The sequence below is a fragment of the Apteryx rowi genome, unplaced genomic scaffold (assembly GCF_003343035.1).
Source record: "Apteryx rowi isolate R43461 unplaced genomic scaffold, aptRow1 scaffold_10, whole genome shotgun sequence".
NCBI classification, from domain to species: Eukaryota; Metazoa; Chordata; class Aves; order Apterygiformes; family Apterygidae; genus Apteryx; species Apteryx rowi.
The window spans coordinates 786,715-805,341 of NW_020447197.1; the positions used below are offsets into that span (position 1 = coordinate 786,715).

The 18,627-nt window shown below is 36.2% G+C and overlaps 2 protein-coding genes across 5 annotated transcripts in view; one reads left to right on the forward strand and one right to left on the reverse strand.

Moving 5' to 3' along the window:
* Positions 1–81: 81 nt before the first annotated feature.
* On the forward strand, positions 82–4,696 carry DNAJC19 (DnaJ heat shock protein family (Hsp40) member C19). Of its 2 annotated transcripts, XM_026061009.1 has the most exons (6): positions 82–258; positions 384–435; positions 740–813; positions 1,189–1,265; positions 2,518–2,588; positions 3,936–4,696. In XM_026061009.1, exons 2-6 carry the CDS (start codon positions 393–395, stop codon positions 4,004–4,006), a joined length of 336 nt encoding a protein of 111 aa, XP_025916794.1. In that variant the 5' UTR covers positions 82–258; positions 384–392; the 3' UTR covers positions 4,007–4,696. The 2 variants fall into 2 exon arrangements, with proteins under 2 accessions (XP_025916794.1, XP_025916786.1); XM_026061001.1 differs by lacking the exon at positions 82–258 and having other exon boundaries at positions 384–511.
* A 1,511-nt stretch (positions 4,697–6,207) lies between these two features.
* Positions 6,208–18,627, reverse strand: part of FXR1 (FMR1 autosomal homolog 1) — a 28,213-nt gene continuing 15,793 nt past the window's right edge. Inside the window, exons 9-16 of one of the 3 annotated variants that reach the window (XM_026060981.1) lie at positions 16,392–16,501; positions 15,278–15,364; positions 14,189–14,396; positions 12,429–12,596; positions 11,522–11,722; positions 10,718–10,798; positions 8,103–8,194; positions 6,208–7,227 (exon numbers count right to left, since the gene is read on the reverse strand). In XM_026060981.1, the coding sequence (XP_025916766.1) occupies positions 7,057–7,227; positions 8,103–8,194; positions 10,718–10,798; positions 11,522–11,722; positions 12,429–12,596; positions 14,189–14,396; positions 15,278–15,364; positions 16,392–16,501 (1,118 nt within the window). In that variant the 3' untranslated portion in view covers positions 6,208–7,056. Of the gene's footprint in view, positions 7,228–8,102; positions 8,195–10,717; positions 10,799–11,521; positions 11,723–12,428; positions 12,633–14,188; positions 14,397–15,277; positions 15,365–16,391; positions 16,502–18,627 lie in introns of all 3 variants that reach the window. The other 2 variants (XM_026060970.1, XM_026060990.1) reach the window with 2 other exon arrangements.

Genomic DNA, 18,627 nt, shown 5'->3' on the forward strand with positions numbered 1-18,627 from the left:
CTCGGGCCCGGCGGGGCCGGGAAGCGGGCGGGGCCGGCGCGTCCCTTGCTGCGGTTCAGCTCGGCCCTTCCGCGGGGCGGCCTGTCGGCCCGCAGCCGCTGCCGGTGCCGTTTTGGGGGGATTTGCCTGGCCCCGAGCCCGTGTGCGAGCCGCAGGACTGCGCTAGCTGCCCCGGCTGGTAACGGCTGGCTAAAGCGGCGGAGCCGAAGCCAGTCCTATTACGGCAGTTCTTTTGGCTGCGTTGTTGAAGTCGAGCAGGTCCTTGTGTATATATTTGTTCAACCCGATAATAGAGACAAGGGTTGGGTTTGGTTTTTTTTGTTTGTTCGTTTGTTTTTTTTGCAGTTCTGGTAAGCAATTACTCTTATGTCTTTCCTTCATAGGCTAGTACGATGGTAGCAGTGGGCCTGACCATAGCAGCGGCTGGATTTGCAGGTTTGTAGAGGATGCGAGGACACTGAACGTGCAGTTGTACTTCTCATTGCCTGTTTCAGGACTGATGAATTTTAAGGTAGTTAGTTAGTATCATTTTAATAGCTGATACAGGACACTGTTTTGGGGGAGGCTGTACTGAGAAACCAGGCTGTAATTAAACAAAAGATCAAAATCTTTATTTTTTCTTATGTCACAAAATAGCTCTATTCCACATTCTAATCCAAAAATTACCAGACTGAATTTCTAAATCTTATGAAACTTGATTTCTAAATACTTAGTCTTCTCAAACACTAATTTCTTTAAGGTCGTTATATGTTAAAAGCTATGAAGCAAATGGAGCCACAAGTAAAACAAGCACTTCAGAATCTACCAAAATCTGTAAGTTTTTGTTTTATCTATAGCATCTATTCTTAAAAGTCTAGTCAGTGAAATAACTACAGACTGTTTTGTCTCTGTTTAGCATTAATGAATTTTTTCTTAATACTAAGCATAATTTTGTTAGTAATAATATAATTAATCTCAGCGATTCTAATGGTGGTTGATTAATAGAGAAGTTGTTTTGGGAAGTCTTACTCAGTACTTGTTAAATAATGATACTCCAGCTGAATTTCTTACTACCAGTTTGAAAGAACTTCACAATACTCTCGGAAACTAAAAAGTTCAGCAGCTACTAAGGCAACAATGGATTGTTTTGCCTAATATAGTTTAACTTACATACTTATTTTTGTTAAATTAATGCATCTTCCTTTTCAGGCCTTCAGTGGTTATTACAGAGGTGGATTTGAACCCAAAATGACTAAACGAGAAGCAGCTTTAATACTAGGAGTAAGGTAAAAGGAAATTTATTAGAAACGTAGGGTACAAAGGAGGATATGGTGTTATCTAGTTGCTGGCCTGGCTTGAACATTACTTAATTGTCAATGCTTAAGACTGTCCTATGCCCAGCTTCCCCTGGGAATGTGCCGTTCTCCCCTGCCACCCTGTCCTGGTCAGGAAATCTGGGGTGGACTTTTGGGATTTTCTATACTTATCTGGGATTCTTTGCTGTATGGCATCATACTTAAAGCTAAATGTAATTGGACTGCCATACATCTACAAATCCCAAGCACATTCACGAGCCACATAGAGGTCCTGGTAAATCTGCCGTTTTCAAGAAGTCTTGGGTTTATTCTGCGTGGGGAGCACGGTTACGCTGTTTGGGGTTATGGCTGCTGCTCCTGGTGAATTTCACATCCAGTGTGAAGGTGCCTTCTTGCACGTGTAGTAAATCCATCACTTCCAGAAAACCTTGGAGACAAATATGGTAGCTATCTCTGTCAAAAATTAAGTGCAAGATGAAATACACAAGTTTATCTAAGAAGATAATTAGCTATGTAGTAAGAGCCCTTTATCTTTTAAGGCAATTTCCAATTGGAAAGTTTGTATTCAAAAAAATTTTTAAATAAACTTGTTCTAAAAATTTTGAGTTTTTTCCCCCTCAAGAGCCTTTGGAAAGTTTTTAGTGAATAGAGTCCCAATAAAAATGTTACAACAAAGTTCTCTTTATTTTCACCTGGACGTTCACGTTCGGGATGAATTCACACAGGCACTTGAGAGAGCAGGCCCCCTCTGGGACAGACATTGCAGTGTTAGGGGTACAAAGTTTACTGTGGGATTTTTGCCTTTGATAGCTACTTCTGTAAGATGCTGTAATTCTCTTAGATATCAATGGGAGCTAAATCCCAGAACCACTCTGAGATATTGCAGTCCCAAGAAGAATGTTATTGATTTTAAAAGGAGCTCCGTTGCTACCAAAATGGTCTTCAAATATTTTGCCCTTGGCCCTGTTTTTTATTTTATTTTTTTCTGATCTCCAAGTGTGAGTGAATGTTCCCCACCTTATTAGACCATTATAGAATGTCTTCTTCAGACATACGGTATTTTGGAAAAACCTTAGAAACCCTCTTCAGGATTTACATGCCATACATCAATAATAGGAAAGGAAAAACATATGTGTAAGCCACACAGTGGATGGGTAAGAGGTTCCTTCCAAGGTTTATAAGGTTCCTTCAAGTCTTTTTTTTTTTTTTTTCTTTAAACCAGTCCTACAGCAAATAGAAATAAGATTAGAGAAGCTCATAGGCGGATCATGCTTCTGAATCATCCAGATAAAGGTAAGTAAAAACGAGTCACATTGCTCACCTAATACCTATTTTTGGCCCAGATTAATGGACCCATGTAGGGAATAAATATGGCTACCTTGTCTGCTTAAAAGAAAAAGAGTGAAAACAAATCTTAGAGTGTTTCAATCCTTGTGGTTTTGGAGCATATTTTTGTATTTGAATGCTTTAACGCAAGCACACACAATTTGGCAGGTCAGCTTGTTACTTGCTCTATCTTCTGTGCATATCAGATGAAAATATGATTTGCTTGTTAGAATGAGACTTAAAACCACATTAATTCTAGATGATAGACCAGTATGTGTTTGTGCATTTTCTCTATCACATGAGTTTCTATTTGGATTCATTGGAGAGTCTCTGTAAGTAACAAGCAGAGAAGTGAGCTTTCTGCTACTGTTGAAGACACTAAATATACTATGAAGTTTTGCTGCTGGTGATAGTCGGCTCACAATCTAGTTAGGCTTAAAGTTAGTAACTTAAGTCATCCATACCTGTTTCTAAATTGTTAACTTCAGTGAGTCAGAATCATGTATTAGTGCATGGCATTTAACTTATTAATCCTCACTTGAAAGGTAAAATGGCTTCCTTTAAAGTGACTATTGAACTTCATTATTTTGCTTCTTTTATGCCCTTAAATCCAAAATAATCCTTGAGATATGCCTTTTTATAGATAGTATCTAGCTGAAGTTACTTTGAAGTTAACTTTATTAAGTTAAATTTAACTTTAAGCTATACATAAACCCTAATTTAAAGATTCTTATGAGCATATTACATATTTTACCTGACCTAAATAAGTTAAACTAAAGCTTTCAAGTAAATTAACGGACAAATTCTAGTACACACTACAAATATGTGCACCTCATGATCAAGTATGATTTTGGTGCCCCTGCAGTGTGGAATCTATTTTGGTATCATCATAAGTCATCTGTATTACAAATACAGAATGAGTTCATCAGTACAGCAGTGGCTCCGTATTCTGGCCTTGAATTTGAGAGGTTTATCTGCACACTTGCTAATTTAAAATTTCTGTATTCACAAAAAATTTTTTATGCTAATTTATTAGTGACCAGTTAATTCATGATGGATAAAAATGGAGAAACAACACTCCACTGAAATGAAAGCAAGAACCTAACAGGAATGAGTTGTATCCATGATTAACTGTTGCAGTCATTCCCCGTGTAAATATACATGGCTTTGGTCATACTGCAGTTTGTTCTGTGACTGTTGTTGGAAAGGTATTCAAGTTGCACCTTTTTGCTGCATAGTGTAGCACTAGTAATGACACACAAACAAAGGGTAATTTTTTTCCTCTAATGTGACATGAGGTTATCTTTCTTCTAGGTGGCTCTCCATACGTGGCAGCCAAAATCAACGAAGCTAAAGATTTACTTGAAGACCAAGCTAAAAAATGAATGTAGGAGATAATTCAGTGGGTTTGTTCATGTAAATGAGTATTTTTGATAAATGACTTAAGGAAAGTTGCAGTGTTAGTCTTTGACTTGATATAAATTAAGCTTTGGGGGAAAAAAAAAAAACAGGGAGATACTTCCCCTCCTCATACACTTAGTCACTTTTGAGGAGGTACGTGAGGGAGCGAGGCTTGCAAGTTTTTTTTAAAGCTGCTCTTTGGTTGAAGTAAACTTACCGCTCAGCAGTATTTTCACAGTGTAAAATAGCATAACTTGGTTTGGGCAATTATTCTTGCATGTTACCAGATACAGAGAGACTGACATGCTGTTGAGCTAACTTTTATTAAACTAGCTATGTTTCAAGTTCACCCTGCTGTTCTTCCGTATGCCAAAATCAGCATATGCCGAGGATACCGATGAAGAAAGTCTTCAAGAAACACAGTTTTGTGGGAGTGGTGGGAGGGAATCAAGGTGTCATTTGCACAGGAAGAATTAGCATAGATACATGGTTGGTTCTAATTCAAGAAATAAAGTATAAAATACTGAATGTACTCAGTTGTTGTGCCTTGTGAAAACAAGGCTGGTTCAGCTACTTCGTGTTACTGATGATCTGGAATGTGCCAAGTTTTCTAGTAATTTTCACTTTTTAATTGACTTTGTAGCATTTAATAAATTATAAATTTGTAATATAAATACTGTAGTTGTATACATTATCTTACACTACAAAGTCAGAATTCACATACTGAAGTTTGCATTTATATCAATTAGAAACAGGAAGTCTTTATGTAAACCATTGAAGATATCTGAGCTTTTATCAGGCTACAAGGAGCCAAACATACACCAGCAGATGTTTTCCTGTGTATCTGAATTAGTGCCAAATTGTCCTTCTCCAAAAATCTTGTCAGTCTTTTTGCAACTGAGGTAAAATTGCTGTACAACATATGTTACAGTTAACACCATCTGTACATATACGCATCAGGTTTCAGAACTTTCCTTTTTCCAGATTTAATAAGCCTGTGTATTTCAACCAGAATAGTGCAACTAGTCTTGCAGCCTCTGTGTGAACTTTGCCTTTGATGTAGCTGTATTACTGTAGACTAGTTATATTCAGGGGAAAGTATTAAAAAAAAAACCATCAGGGAAGAGTTACATGTATTAAGAAGAGAGGATCAAATCAGTAACACAGAGTAGAAAATGTTTAGGAACTACAGAAAAGAGAGGGATAACTTAGGTGCTTTACTGCAGAACTTGAAGTAGAAAACAGATGGGGGGGCAGAGCATTGCTATGCAGCAGGTTCAGAAGATGCACCTTTCAAGTTATATACAAAGTTTGCAAGCTACTCAGCTAAATTCTTTCCAACACAATAATATTGACCATTTTCAAACATAGCTTTAAAATGGGGGGGGGGTGTTCTCCACTCTTGTGGTACCTATTATCATTCAACAGGCTTATGCTCACTTTAGAGCTGTAACATTTAACTGTATTTTTCTTCTCCACAAGGAAACACTGTCAATGGGTCTCAACACCTTTAAGTCATACTGAAAACTGCACGTTTCCTTAAATGAAATACATACTCAAAACCAGGTGGCACCGTTCCTCTCCAGCTGTATCAAGTATAGCAGCTAAAGTCATGTGTGGTTCAGAGCATTTGATTTCAATCATTACTCTGATAAAGTTATCTGTTCTCTTTTGTTCATTTGCGGGCACCTTCAGGAGTCAGGTTTCTAAGTTTTTAAGTTTTTATCAACTCACTTCTGACCAAAGCAGGTAAGACTTTTTTTTTTCTTTCAGGTTTGCACAACTTCAGCTCTACCTGTATTTTCTCTGGCTTCTTATAACATCTCTTGCTTCCCAGCTTTTTTTTTTTCCCCCTCTCCTCACATCTGTGCTTTCTACCTCTTGTTCTTGCTCATGTACCTGAAAAGATTTGTTAGTATATCATGCTTCTAGCTTCTCAGTTAAACTGTATCTGTTAATTCCTACGTATGTTAGTCAGGTTACCCAATTCTCCAAGATAAAGTAAGTTTTCAGATGTATTAACTGATGTTTTACAGCATCACCATAAAGAATGCAAGGTGAGTGTGTTAGAAAAAAACCCTCTGAAAGTGTTAAAGGTTCAAGCTGCCTGGCAAACAAGTTTCAAAAGTGTTAACAGCTTGAAAGTCTTAAGTAATTTAAATTTCTAATAGAAACAGTCAACAGATGGAAGATCAAAGTTTATTTTCTTTTACTACCAGCATACAAAAAAAAACATATTGCACATCAAACAACCAAAACAAAAATAAAAATACTCTACTAAGGACTAACATATGTAGTTTATACAGAATAAACTTTCTGGAAATTGATCTTTTCAGTAGTTCAGGTTATGTCTTAATGGACATGACTAATTCAGCTTAGTGTTAACTAAAGCTATGTTTGATTTTTAAATACTGTACAGTTTAATAAATAAACCAAACAAAGCCTCAATGTAGAACAGTCACTGCCAATGTCACCCAGTATCCCTGCAGATTATGAGAATTTAACAAATGTATTCCAGTGGTCTGCAGATTTTTCCTCTACATACAGCATTTAAAAAACATGTATTAAAACAGACCAGTTTCCAGACTAAACTAATGGAGAAATTACATTTCAGTGCAAAATATTTTAGACTGCATTTCTTTCTAGTATTCCTCAGGTGAAGAAGTGGTTGCATATTATTAAAAATGTAACAAAAGCAGCTAATGCTTTCATAAAGAGTATTATGTTAGGGATCCCCCTCACATCTTTGCCATATTTTGAAAACAAAATAACGTTTCCTATAGCCAGCAATTTTGTTTATTTAAATGTTACATATACTATCTCAAGGCACATCTGATGATATATTTATAACACAGTAGGTGTCAAAGTATGTTTAACATATGATTTCTTCAGGATCCCTCCCCTTTCTGTATTCCAAAATGGAGGAACTGAAAGTGCGGTGTCAAGACTGGCGATCCGTATTCTATCTTTGGCAAGCTTATACAAGCACTATTTTAAATGTAATGTAAAAGAACTGTAAACTAGGAACTTCAGTTTATGAAACACCATTCAGCACTGCTTCTTCCTGATTATTTCCCTCCTCTTGTACTGTAACTTTCTTTTCATCAGGACTGTGCTGTAGTTTAGAAGGCTCATCCCCAGAAGGTGTAGCAGGACCATTCACTGCCTTTTCAGAAGGGCTGTTTTCATCAATCACATCTTTTGCCTTACAAAAGAAAACAAAACAATATTAAAATTCCAGTGAAAAAGATGTAGAATGTAACTGAATGTCACAGCAGCTCCCCCAGTGTCTTTGCAATAGGAGACACCTGGTGTCTACCTGTGCCCATATCCCATCATTACCTCATCACTTACAGGATACTTCAGTATCGGACCCTTTAGAGAAAGGCAAGCAAAGGTAATTTTGAGGCAGCGTACCCTTGAGAAGGTTTTACTTCACAATTCCTATTTCTTTATGCCAATGAAGACACTAACTTAGAAGATGAGTTTTAAACTGTAAACAGACTTTTAAGGGGGTAAGATTAGATTTTTGTTAATCAAATACAAATAGACTTATCATATTTTACTAAACTCTGGAATAACTTGTGGCAAGAATTCTGCTTTATTCAATTCTGAATATTATTTTTAATGACAGGTAATGCCACTTGCTCCTTTTAAGGATAAGATTTCAAATATAAAATCTCTGTAATATTAAGTCTTTGCAAAATAGTTTGTGCAAGTCACTAAACTGTTCCCCAGTTTCCTCTATTTATAAAATGCTTTGAGGGTTAACTCTCAAGACTTGGTTAGTGAGACTGGTTTAGTTTTCACATTTTATACTGTAATGCTACATCAGTCAATACATTATTCTAGAATAAAGACCTCTAATTTTAGCATTACACTGGTTACTAAAAATCCACAGTGATACTCTACAAGTCAATGCTCAATTCTGTTTTCCCTTTGCCATTTTTGCTTTTAATGATTTATTTTTCAACAGCACCATTTGTACTCAAGCCAAGCACGTCTGTACTGTTTTGCATTGCTGCATGGGAAGAGAGAAACAAAGGAAACATGCATTAAGATAGCCCCTCTTTCTCTTACCGCTTCTTTCTTGGTTTTGGCTAGCGTCTCCTTTGGAGGGTTTCTTTGTCTACTTTGAGATTCGGCTCGAGATATATAATCAGCTACTGTTACTGTTCAAGGAAAAATGTACAGATGACAATGTTAGAAGTCTAATTTAGCATTCAGCATCACATGGCTTTTCTGCACAAGTTATGCTATAACTGGGAAACGTTGCAAAAGGCCTTCTTCACACTTACAGTATCAGCTACTTAGTGAGGACCGTTTTGTTTCCATTAATAGATTTTCACCAAAATCAGTGCTAACAGGTAATAATCTGAAGGCAGAATCTTAAACAAAATGAAATAATTCTGGTCTGATTGTATATCTTGTCTTATTGGAAAAGGGGGGCTTTCTATACTGGGTTTGGAAGGCACTTAAAGACATCAGACTGCACACTCTTTAAACTGTGTTCATTACTGGAATTTTGCTATCCTGAATAACAAAGAATTTCCCACTAATAAGATGAAGGTAGGTTAAAATACAAAAAGAATTAGGGGAGGGGAGGTTCAAAGTATGGCATCACTTACGATAAAGTAGCATTCAAATCTTTGTTACTTCATGAAGCAATCGGCGAGAGAACTCACCCTCCTGTTATTCAAAAGGCAATCCACAGAGTCAGCTCTGGCTTACGGGGGGGGATTAAGTGTGATGCGTGAACAGACACTCGAACTGGCTCTGTAAGAGCTAGCTTGTATTCAAAAGCAGGAAAGCCGTGTTTGCACTGCTATGGCTACGCTTACGGGACTCTGGCCAGGGGTTTCCTGATCTCTTTTCTTCTCATCACCTCAGCGAATGTTCTTGTCACCAGGGTTTGTCTTATCCCGCCCTCTCATTACCACACCAATTAAGAGTCAACTCTATTTTTAGAATACAGAGTACTACGAATTTAAATACACATTTGTATTTTTGATGAGCTAAAGCGTATTAGAGTTGGCAAGCATTATCTATTGAACAGTACAATCAATTATATTTAGTATATCATGCATTCAGGTGAACTATTTCTCTGGATTTAGCAATGATTGTCAAAGAGACTTGTACTAGCATGTAAAGTGAAACACATACATCTTCTGTTACACTAATGAGACTCTACAATTGGATCCCTGCATAGTTGTTGAGAACTACTTTAAATGCAGAAACTTGCTTGGTCTCTCCAATGGTGTTCTGTACTCAACTCCTCTAATAAAAAGACAAAATGTGTTTTACGCACACGGTGTAAAACACCAAATCTTAACAGTTATACGTGCAAGTAGGAACCTAAAATGTATAGCAACAGAAGTCAATACAACTAAATGACTGGAGTACCTTGTTAGGTTTAAATACTTGCTAATATAAGAAGCTTTTCACTAAGTCAAAATAACTGAATTTTAACAGCACTTAGGGAAAAAGAGTTCAGTTACTCTTTTGTTGCAATTGTGCTCACTTTCCACTTAATAAAAGTTTATGAACAGATTAGATCAATAGAGCCTTAACTACTAATGCTCTTAACTGTTTTATTTAAAAATATTTGAGAACCATGAAATTGGCAGAAAAACCGAGAACTCCACTTTCGGAGGCTTTGTTTTGTTCCTAAGAAAACACTTTTTATTTTAAGAGAAATATCACAGCTTTTGTAGAGATGACTAGCATCTCTTTACTTTCTGGCTAAAATTAGTTTCTCGAAAGTAAAAGAAGAAATCTATTTTTACTTTCTCCCCCCCCGCCTTTTGTAACAAACTGATGGGAATTTATAAACTATGGAATGCTCAAAAGTAACGAGCTACTCGCCTTTTTCTTAGTTTTAATTGTTGTAAAGCAACAACTTTTTTTCTTTCAAGTCAAATGCTATATGAGAACCACAGATGAAAGGAAAACAAGTATTGGTCAAGTTTTAAGCCTGTCAGCGTAGAAGACCTTCTGTTACTACTATATGACATGTATTTACAAGCATTTTCTAAAACAGGCATGATATTGAAAATTAGCTAGTTCACCTTTAACATTTCAAGTGTTAGTGCGCACAAAGGAAATGCAGCAAGCCACAAACAACAAAAAATGGAAAACATGCAATTTCATTTAAATTGCTCCTCCTTCCCACCCTCAATTTGTGGATGTTCACAAAAGCCAGAGGCTGACAGCAGCAGTTTGATACAGGCACAGGACTGGCAGAGACCATGTAAGTTCCCTCACACCGCTCTGCCAGGGCACCTACATCCTGCCACTCCAACTCTGCTTCCCAGCCAGTGCTGAAAAGGTCGTGTCACATTCAAGGCAAGTGCACAGATGCAAGTGAGTGCAGAACATGAACCTTCAGGTAAGTCTTGATCCTGGACCACTGAAGTCAACAGAAGTCTGACTATTGACTTTAATGAGAACTGGATCAGAAGCATGAATCATATTTCCAAGCAAAAAGTTAAGCATTAAAAATTAGTTTCATTAGGTTATAAAAATTTATAAGTTCTCCTAGTATAAGAAATGTCTTTCATCTTTATCTAGTAGTCTTATTAGTTATTGAGTAACCTTTTTATATTATGCAGCTATATATATTACATGTAAAACAGCAGACACAACATTCTTTCATGCTTTTGACCTGATATTACCCACAGCTTCACTCGAATTACCTGGCTGTCTATCTTCTGCCTGACCCCTGAAACGACGCCTGCGGCTACGATTGCGTCGCTGGGGTTTTTTGTCACTATCATCTGCAATTGCAAAGTTTACCATGAACTATTTCTGATGATAAAAAGAGTCTTCAGCAGTTTCAGGATGGGGCATTTAAAATTGCTTCTGTTAAAGAGACAGGCTAAAAAGACAGCTAAATAAGACAGGCTGAAAGTAAAATATAATTTTATACTGAAAGCATATAAAATAATCTAAAAACTAGATTTTTACTTTTTTGCTCCTGGCTCATTAAAACATTTAAATATATGCTTAATGACCTCAGATTTCCTTGATTAAATCAGTAACTACATGTCAAATCCTAGCCGCATAACCCTCGAAAGAAGAGCTTCTACGCTATTAAGCAACTGATTGTGCTCTTGTCCCAGTGCATATCAAGAGGATTTACTGAGGGAAAGTACTTAAGCAAAAGCTGGATAGAGACAAACTAACAGCTACTTAAGAAGCTTTCTCGAACTGAGACCGAGGCTAGCAAGGACAAAATAGCTTGCTGATCCAACAGTACTGTGTTTCTGAAAACAGCAGTACTAATTGGAAACAAAAAATATTGGTATATCCTTCAGACAGTTTTTACAAGAGACATATAAGAACAGTAGTGCAGCTCAGTAAAGAAGAGAACTCATGGCAGAGCCATGGAAGTAGGAGTCTTCCTTCAATCAACAGATTGCAAACTTTACCTTAACAGAAACATGATTCTGCACTAGTAAAAATAAGTTTTGCTAAACTTACGTCAATGACATACATACCTAACCCATTCTCATTAACAGAAGCTGTATCAGACTCTGTCATTCCATCCATTAGAACAGCATCTTCATCAGTCCTTCGTCTGCGTGATCTCCTACGACGGTTACTACTGTGGTGAGATTCACTAGCATCAGTATCCACAGTCTGGTCTGATTCTGTGTTATCAAGCAAGCTGTAAGGATTGCTGTCCGGATCTTTAAGCACTAAATGCAAAAGGAAAAGTTTCCATCTTAGATACTGTAGTTACATATAATTAATTTCCATGCTGACTTAACTCTACATTTCAAAATATAAAAGCATTTTACAAAAAGGTGTAATATACAAAACCTCAGTATTTATGGTTTCATACTGCCTTCTGTCTGACTATTTCTATAATCCAGTAGCATATATTCTGAGACACTAGTGTGGCAAACATATTACTTCATCACTATGATTTCCAAAGTAAACAGTTAAAGGACTTTTACTTAAAACTGGTTAATTTGTAAATATATACCTTTTTGTTTTGTTAGCGGGATGGTACTTCTGACTGCTATTAAAGTGCCATGAATTGGCACAGTCAAATTCTGATAAAACATCAGCTTCCATACTACCACTTCTTTGTTATTTTGTATCTAAACTCAAGCTTAAATGGAAAGGTGACCATAAATGGAATGCCAAAGATTTATAACCTTTAATAATGTCATTACCTGTGTGTAGTAGAGGAAGGAAATGGAGATGATCATCATGAGTAGAACACAAATGAACAGAAATCTAATTACATAGTGTACGACAACAAACTATCACACAACTCTACGGAAATCCAATATATTAAGATTATAATGTAAAAATGGAGTATTTTAAAGTAGTGAGAGGTTACACAGGAAGTTGCCAGGAACAAAAGCTAGACTCAAAATGCATTTGAAACACTACCAGAGCTAATGGATGACTTGCCACCACGAGGTCCACCACGTCCCCGACCTCCAGATACGCTGCGTCCTCGTCCTCCAGGACGCCTTCTATTGTCACGTTGATGTCGGCTCTCTCTGTCATCTTCTCCTGCCAAGGACCAGTCACTAAGTTCATCTTTTCTCTCAGATTCTGTTTCAGAGGGATTAGAGAGCTCAGAGTTTGTACCTTGTACAAGAAAAGAAAAGAAAACTCGAGATGAATATGGAGTCTGGGATCATATTCTGGTTTCACATTCTCACAGAAGTTTCTTCAACCAGCATGACTGGTTACATCAAATATGTACATATATTTATATGTATATATAAAACAGAGCATAAGCAACTTACGTTTCTAAGATTCCAAACCTAAGTTTGTTTGTAGTAACATGAGAAATAAAGGCTCAAAGATAAATAAAACTGTGTAATTTATGTACATAGAAAAAGCAAGGATTAAATAATATTTTCTCTCTTTGTGTATATACTGGACACATTTAATACAGTTTCTGGACAACTTCTGTGAAATTCCCAAGGACAATTTTGCCACCTTATAGCTAATGGATGTTGCTAAGCAACCTCTTGTAGTTATTTTAACGCTGCTTGAACATTTTAACTGTATACATTGAATTATGCACATAATACCCTATCCTTCCTGAGCAACAAACCCCACAGAGCTTTTTACCACTTAAAAAATCCCAGCACCTGCCATTTATTTTAAGCATTCAGAAACTCTCCCAACTAAGTATTCTGGAATAAAGATATTTACACCTGTATGGTTCTGACATGCAATTCTCTCCATTTGGAAGAAAAAAAATTTCCAAATGAAAGTACACACACTGTATGTATATAAATAAACTGAAGAACATCCATTACAGTTTAGTCAAACGCAAAGTAATACACATTAGAATTATCATCAGAATTCACCTGACAACCACGCCACGATCCTTTAAGCTACAATCAGCGACAGACTAAGCAACTCAAAAGCAGCACTGGTCAGATTTTGTAACAAAAGTGAGCTATATATGCACAGGAGCAATTTATTCTATTCAGTAAATAGGTTTTGGTTTTCTTTTTTTTCCCTCTATTTACTAGAGCACCTATTCATCTTATTTTGTAAAACATTTCTACATGTGAGTGCAGACTGTCTTTACTTGGGGTGCTGCTGCTGAATGAAAAGTTGATGTTCCCATCTCTAAGGAACTAAGCAGCAGTTACTTGTTAATTTAAAAGGTCATCAAAATACTTCACTAAATCTTAAACCAAGAGAGTTAGTTCCTGACCAAAACACAAGCAGAATTCCAAGAAAACTTTGTACTGCTTCCATTTTAAATGATTTTAATTTTTAAAAAAATATCTTTGTAAGGGGATTACGACCACAACAATCTTTTTTTCTCCTCCTCAACCAAACCAGATAAATGTGAATTCAGATTATTATTATTATTAACTTATGTCTCCTGGAGAGTATCTGTAGCTCTTACACAGACGCTCTCAACTTTGTATGATATAACTATCATTGAAGGACATCTTACTAGAGTTCAGTTGCTTTCATTTCATTTTTTTCAATTTAAAATTTATTTTAACAAGAATGTAAACCTAATTCGAGTTAAGTGAAAATAAAATTGCCATTTTAAGTTTTCAGCGTTACCTTCACTCAACTATGTTGAGCATTAAGAAGTCTAAAAACAGTTATGGATTCAAGAGTATATTGAGAACTCAATAGCTGTTCTACAATTCAAGAAAACTCACCGTAACCAGATGTATAACTGGGGCCTCTGCGACCTCTCCCTCTTCCGCTATATGATCTGGAACCTTGCACTGAGGAGAGGGTACTCTCATCAGTTGTATAGCCCTTTTCTTTTTCAGGAACTCTAGTGGAGGAAGGTCTGAAACCCATACCAATCTGACGCAACTGTTCATCAATCTGAAGCCTCTCCAGTCTTAGTTGTTCTACCTCCTACATAAAAAAAAATAAAAACATTGCATTGCTGATAAAGAAATACCATTTCCCCCCACACAATGTAGCATCATCCATCCAGTCATCAAAAAAATAACCCTTTAGGAGAATCAACACCACCTTGAAGTTGACTGGAAACAACAGAATTGAATTATTCTGCAGTACCTACGTTTCTGAAGAAGTCTCTAAAACTTCTTTTAAATCATCATGCTGAAAAACTGTTTTTAAGATTACTATTACCTTTCTTAACCACGTTTTGCCTCACATTTTCAAGTCAACTAAGAAAAGCAACTGACAAAGCAGCACTGCTCAAATAAATTCATTATTTCTGTCAAACCAACATTATGACTCCATACAAAGCCAACTGATTTTAACGGATAATTGTTTTAATAAAATGCTACATGCCTTTTTACTCAAACATATACAATAGATTTTCACATGCCTCATCACCAATTACTAAACTGTCCTACTTGGAAGCTGTCAAAGTGTATCAAAGTTGTATAGATACATATGTATGTACAGTCAGTTAATGTGTTACCATTAAATATTCCATCCTACACTAACAAAGCAGTAACCTCACAACAACCTAACACTAACGTGAACAGAAAAATTGCATACTACTTCTAAAATGTCACATAAAACAGCCCTCTTCATAGTCCAATTATTTCAACACTAACAGTACTAAGTAACCATAATCATGTAATTAAAGGCCTATGCAACACCTATGTGCAAGGGAGGGTTCAAAGCACTGAACTTTAGCATCTGATTTACAGATGAACAGTTTAACAATTGCAAATTCCACTGAAGTTAAGAATCTCACTACTTCAGCAAAAGTTTCCTCTACAGCTTCTTTTTTCCAAAATTCAGAATTAAACACTTACCTTTAGATAGGCAATGTGGTATTCTAAAAGAACTTGGACATTTCCAATGCTTTCTTTAGTACCAACAAATACAAATGGTACCATTCCCTATAGAAACAAAATGCCAAATCTTATTTTCAGAAAGAGCATTATCATCAAAACAACGTAAATGTTCTGTTCAAATTATATAAATGAGCGTAACAATCAAAGACGCTGCCTGAAGCTTGGTCTGCAAAGATGCACTAGAAACAGCTCATAAATCAGGGAGAGGGCAGGGCATATGTTATATGTTAAGGTCCTAAGACTCTCTAGAAGCCTCAGCAGCCTATTCTGGCAGTCAAGATAACTTGATGCATATTGTCTACATCTCACACACAATACAGTCACTGCATGGGTTTCTATCACAGCAGGTGCATAGAGGCATCAAAAGATTCCCCAGAAAATAAGTGTCCAGAGGTCAATTAAACCTTACAAGAAAATGATTTTCATCTTATGTTTTCATACTCTGAAAATATGTAAATATTAAAAGTATCAATCCCATATTAGTTATGCAGTTACAGTACATGAAGGAAAAAAATTTTTGCTACTAAATGCAAGATTTCTTTTTAAAAATCTTTCTTGAATTATGTTTCATATAAAATTTACTGGAAGATGTCAGTCTGAAAAGACTTCAAGAATTGATGTCTCTCTATATCCATAGAGAGGTTGTAAAGCTCACTTTGTTAAACAACCCACAAACATGGCTCCATCCCACTATGACACCCCACAGACACCTAAAACACCTCAGCTAGTTTTCTGTCCTTCCTAAAGATTTTTAGGCAGGGGTCCCAATGAATAGCAATTTAGTGCTTTTTGTAACATGGACATCATCATCATTATATGTTAGCCATGAAAAAAAAAAATGCCATGCAGACCAAGATGCCTATAGATGAACTGAATAATGATGCAAAGATGAAACACTGATCCCATTCCAATGTCCTAAGTTAGCATTTTATCTTATTCCAGTCACGCCACAGAAATTTTCATTTTCTACACATATTTTACTATGTTTTCTTTTTGTTAAAAAATGCAACATTACTGATTTCAGAAAAAAAGTCCAAAATATTGCTATAGGAGGAAAGAAGAAAGTACTTACATCTTCTCGGGGCAGTTTATTTTCATTATCTCCTTCAATTCTCACCCTCACGACTCCAGACTTGTCTACAATCTCCTGAATCACTTTTCCATTTTTTCCAATAACTTTTCCTTCAGAGGGCAAGAATGGTTAATTTTGAACCAATGGGCAAAATAACATACTAGGTCTCTTGATATTTTCAGTTATGTATAATATAATTGCAACAGCAACCTGACCCCCCACTGTGCTGTAAGAAAATTAGGCCAAAACTTCCAGTATGATACTCAAACTATATACATGCATGCATATACATGGCAAGTACCGATCAATACTACGCTCAAATTTCAAATAGAACTAGACTAAGATTAAAATGACATGGAAGTTCTGCAGATGCCTATTTGAAATTTGAATTTTTTATTTCATTCCAGAATTAAAGTTATTAGCGCAAGTGTTAAGTCAGGGGTTAAAATTCAAGCCTTCCTGAAATCTTAAACTGCCAACACAATGTACCCTTGAAGGCCTCTTAAAAAAAGTGAAGTCAGAAACTACTTAATTTGTTTCTGAAATTTAATTTGGCCTGTACAAACATAAACATTACACATCTTCCCCATATTATCCTTCAAATATCTATTTTCAAATCATATGTGGGGTCTAAAACAAAAGGTTCTTCAGAACCCATATATTTAAATCTCAGAGTGACTCATTTGTATCCTTCTTAAAAAGCTTTAGTATTTCCTAAATCTAAAGTTATATGGAAACATATCTTCATCCCAGCTACATATATCTGCACTTAAAAACATTTATATTTAAATTATGAGTAAAGGAAGGTAGAACATTCAAAAAATTAGGACATAACAGCCAGAAGTTTGACAATATTCCATAAAGAACATTCTTTATAGTAGATGTTAATATGATAAAAAGTGCAAAAAACATTAAGAATTCTATTTTCTACCCTCAACCGCTCAAATAGCTTAGCAGCTTGTTTTCCTAAGATCTTTGTTTATTAAGAAAAAAGAACATGCTTACAGCTGTAAGTCTACAATCTTATTTTATACAGTGGTCTTGTCAGAGCTAATAAAATAAACCACACTGCTTATATGCTTAGCCATTTTTCCACGGGTGATGTTTCGCCAATATTTGGGAAAAGGACCCCAGCCCTGAGAAGCTTCAGTAGCTCAAACTGGTGATTCAGTAGATGGTACTCTTCGCTCTTGGTACGGAGAGAAATGCAGTGGGCATAATGTGATAGCCTCCACTTGAGCCATGAACGCTCCCCACGCTTAAGTTTAACTTGGCTGTCATCAGAAAATGCAGCTAAATATTCTTCTGTTTACATGGACGACCGTAGGAGATTTAGCCAAGATGGTTGCTTTCATTGTAAATTTAATATCTATAATTGTTTCATAGAAGCATACAGCTACTCTAGGCCATTTTTCAGTTAGGTATGTTTCTATGACTAGTGTTGTGATTTCTATATAGGCATATTCACATTAATCAGAATGCTATACAAAACCCACAGAAAAATCTAGTTGTAAAACACATTAGATTTAACTGCGGAGTTCCTTGGTTCAACTATGTTTGCTGAATGAGATTACAGAAAAAATTTGCTTGTGTATACACTTACAATTACTCCACTGAGAATTTTAAGTAGCCCTATAGGTTGAAACAATGTTTAAAATATGGTCAAGGAGAGAATCATGAAGTTGCATCAGATATGCAATTTTTACAGGTCCTATTAAAAAAAGAAAAATACTATACCTTAATTCAGTCGCCTTGAAAGTCTAAGTTTTAGGGATTTGCAAATGAATTATTTAAATTATGTAGTCTGTAATAAGCAACCTCTAAGCCCAAAACTATAGAAAGTAAAAGCCAAGTTTTTAATTTCTGCTTTGGATAATCCAAACTGAATAAGGTGCAACACCTGCACTCCTAACACTCCCTTCATCCCTGCATTGCCTGTGGGCAGGTAACGTAGAGAAGGAAGCTGCCAGACTCGGAGCACAACAAGCAGGCTAAGTAAGAGAAGGAGAACGAGGTAATGAAATGGAAAAAGGGCCTTATGAAGACTGAACTGAGGAAAGATGCATTTTTCTCCAGAAGGGGAAACAGAGGTAAACCCTATCTTTAAGCAGCTTATGAGACAGAACCTATCCTAACAGGTATTTGTACGTTTTGGGAAACTGGACCTTCATAAAGCTGTAACATGGAAGAATGCCCATTTCTAGATTGAGGATGAGACTCTCACAGTACTGCTCAT

Excerpts from the sequence above, each read along its gene's own strand:
- DNAJC19 (XM_026061009.1), top strand. The coding sequence starts at position 393 with ATGGTAGCAGTGGGCCTGACCATAGCAGCGGCTGGATTTGCAG. Across the intron at positions 436-739 it reads AGCAGCGGCTGGATTTGCAG|GTCGTTATATGTTAAAAGCT; the intron begins GTTTGTAGAGGA and ends AATTTCTTTAAG. Across the intron at positions 2,589-3,935 it reads TCTGAATCATCCAGATAAAG|GTGGCTCTCCATACGTGGCA; the intron begins GTAAGTAAAAAC and ends TCTTTCTTCTAG.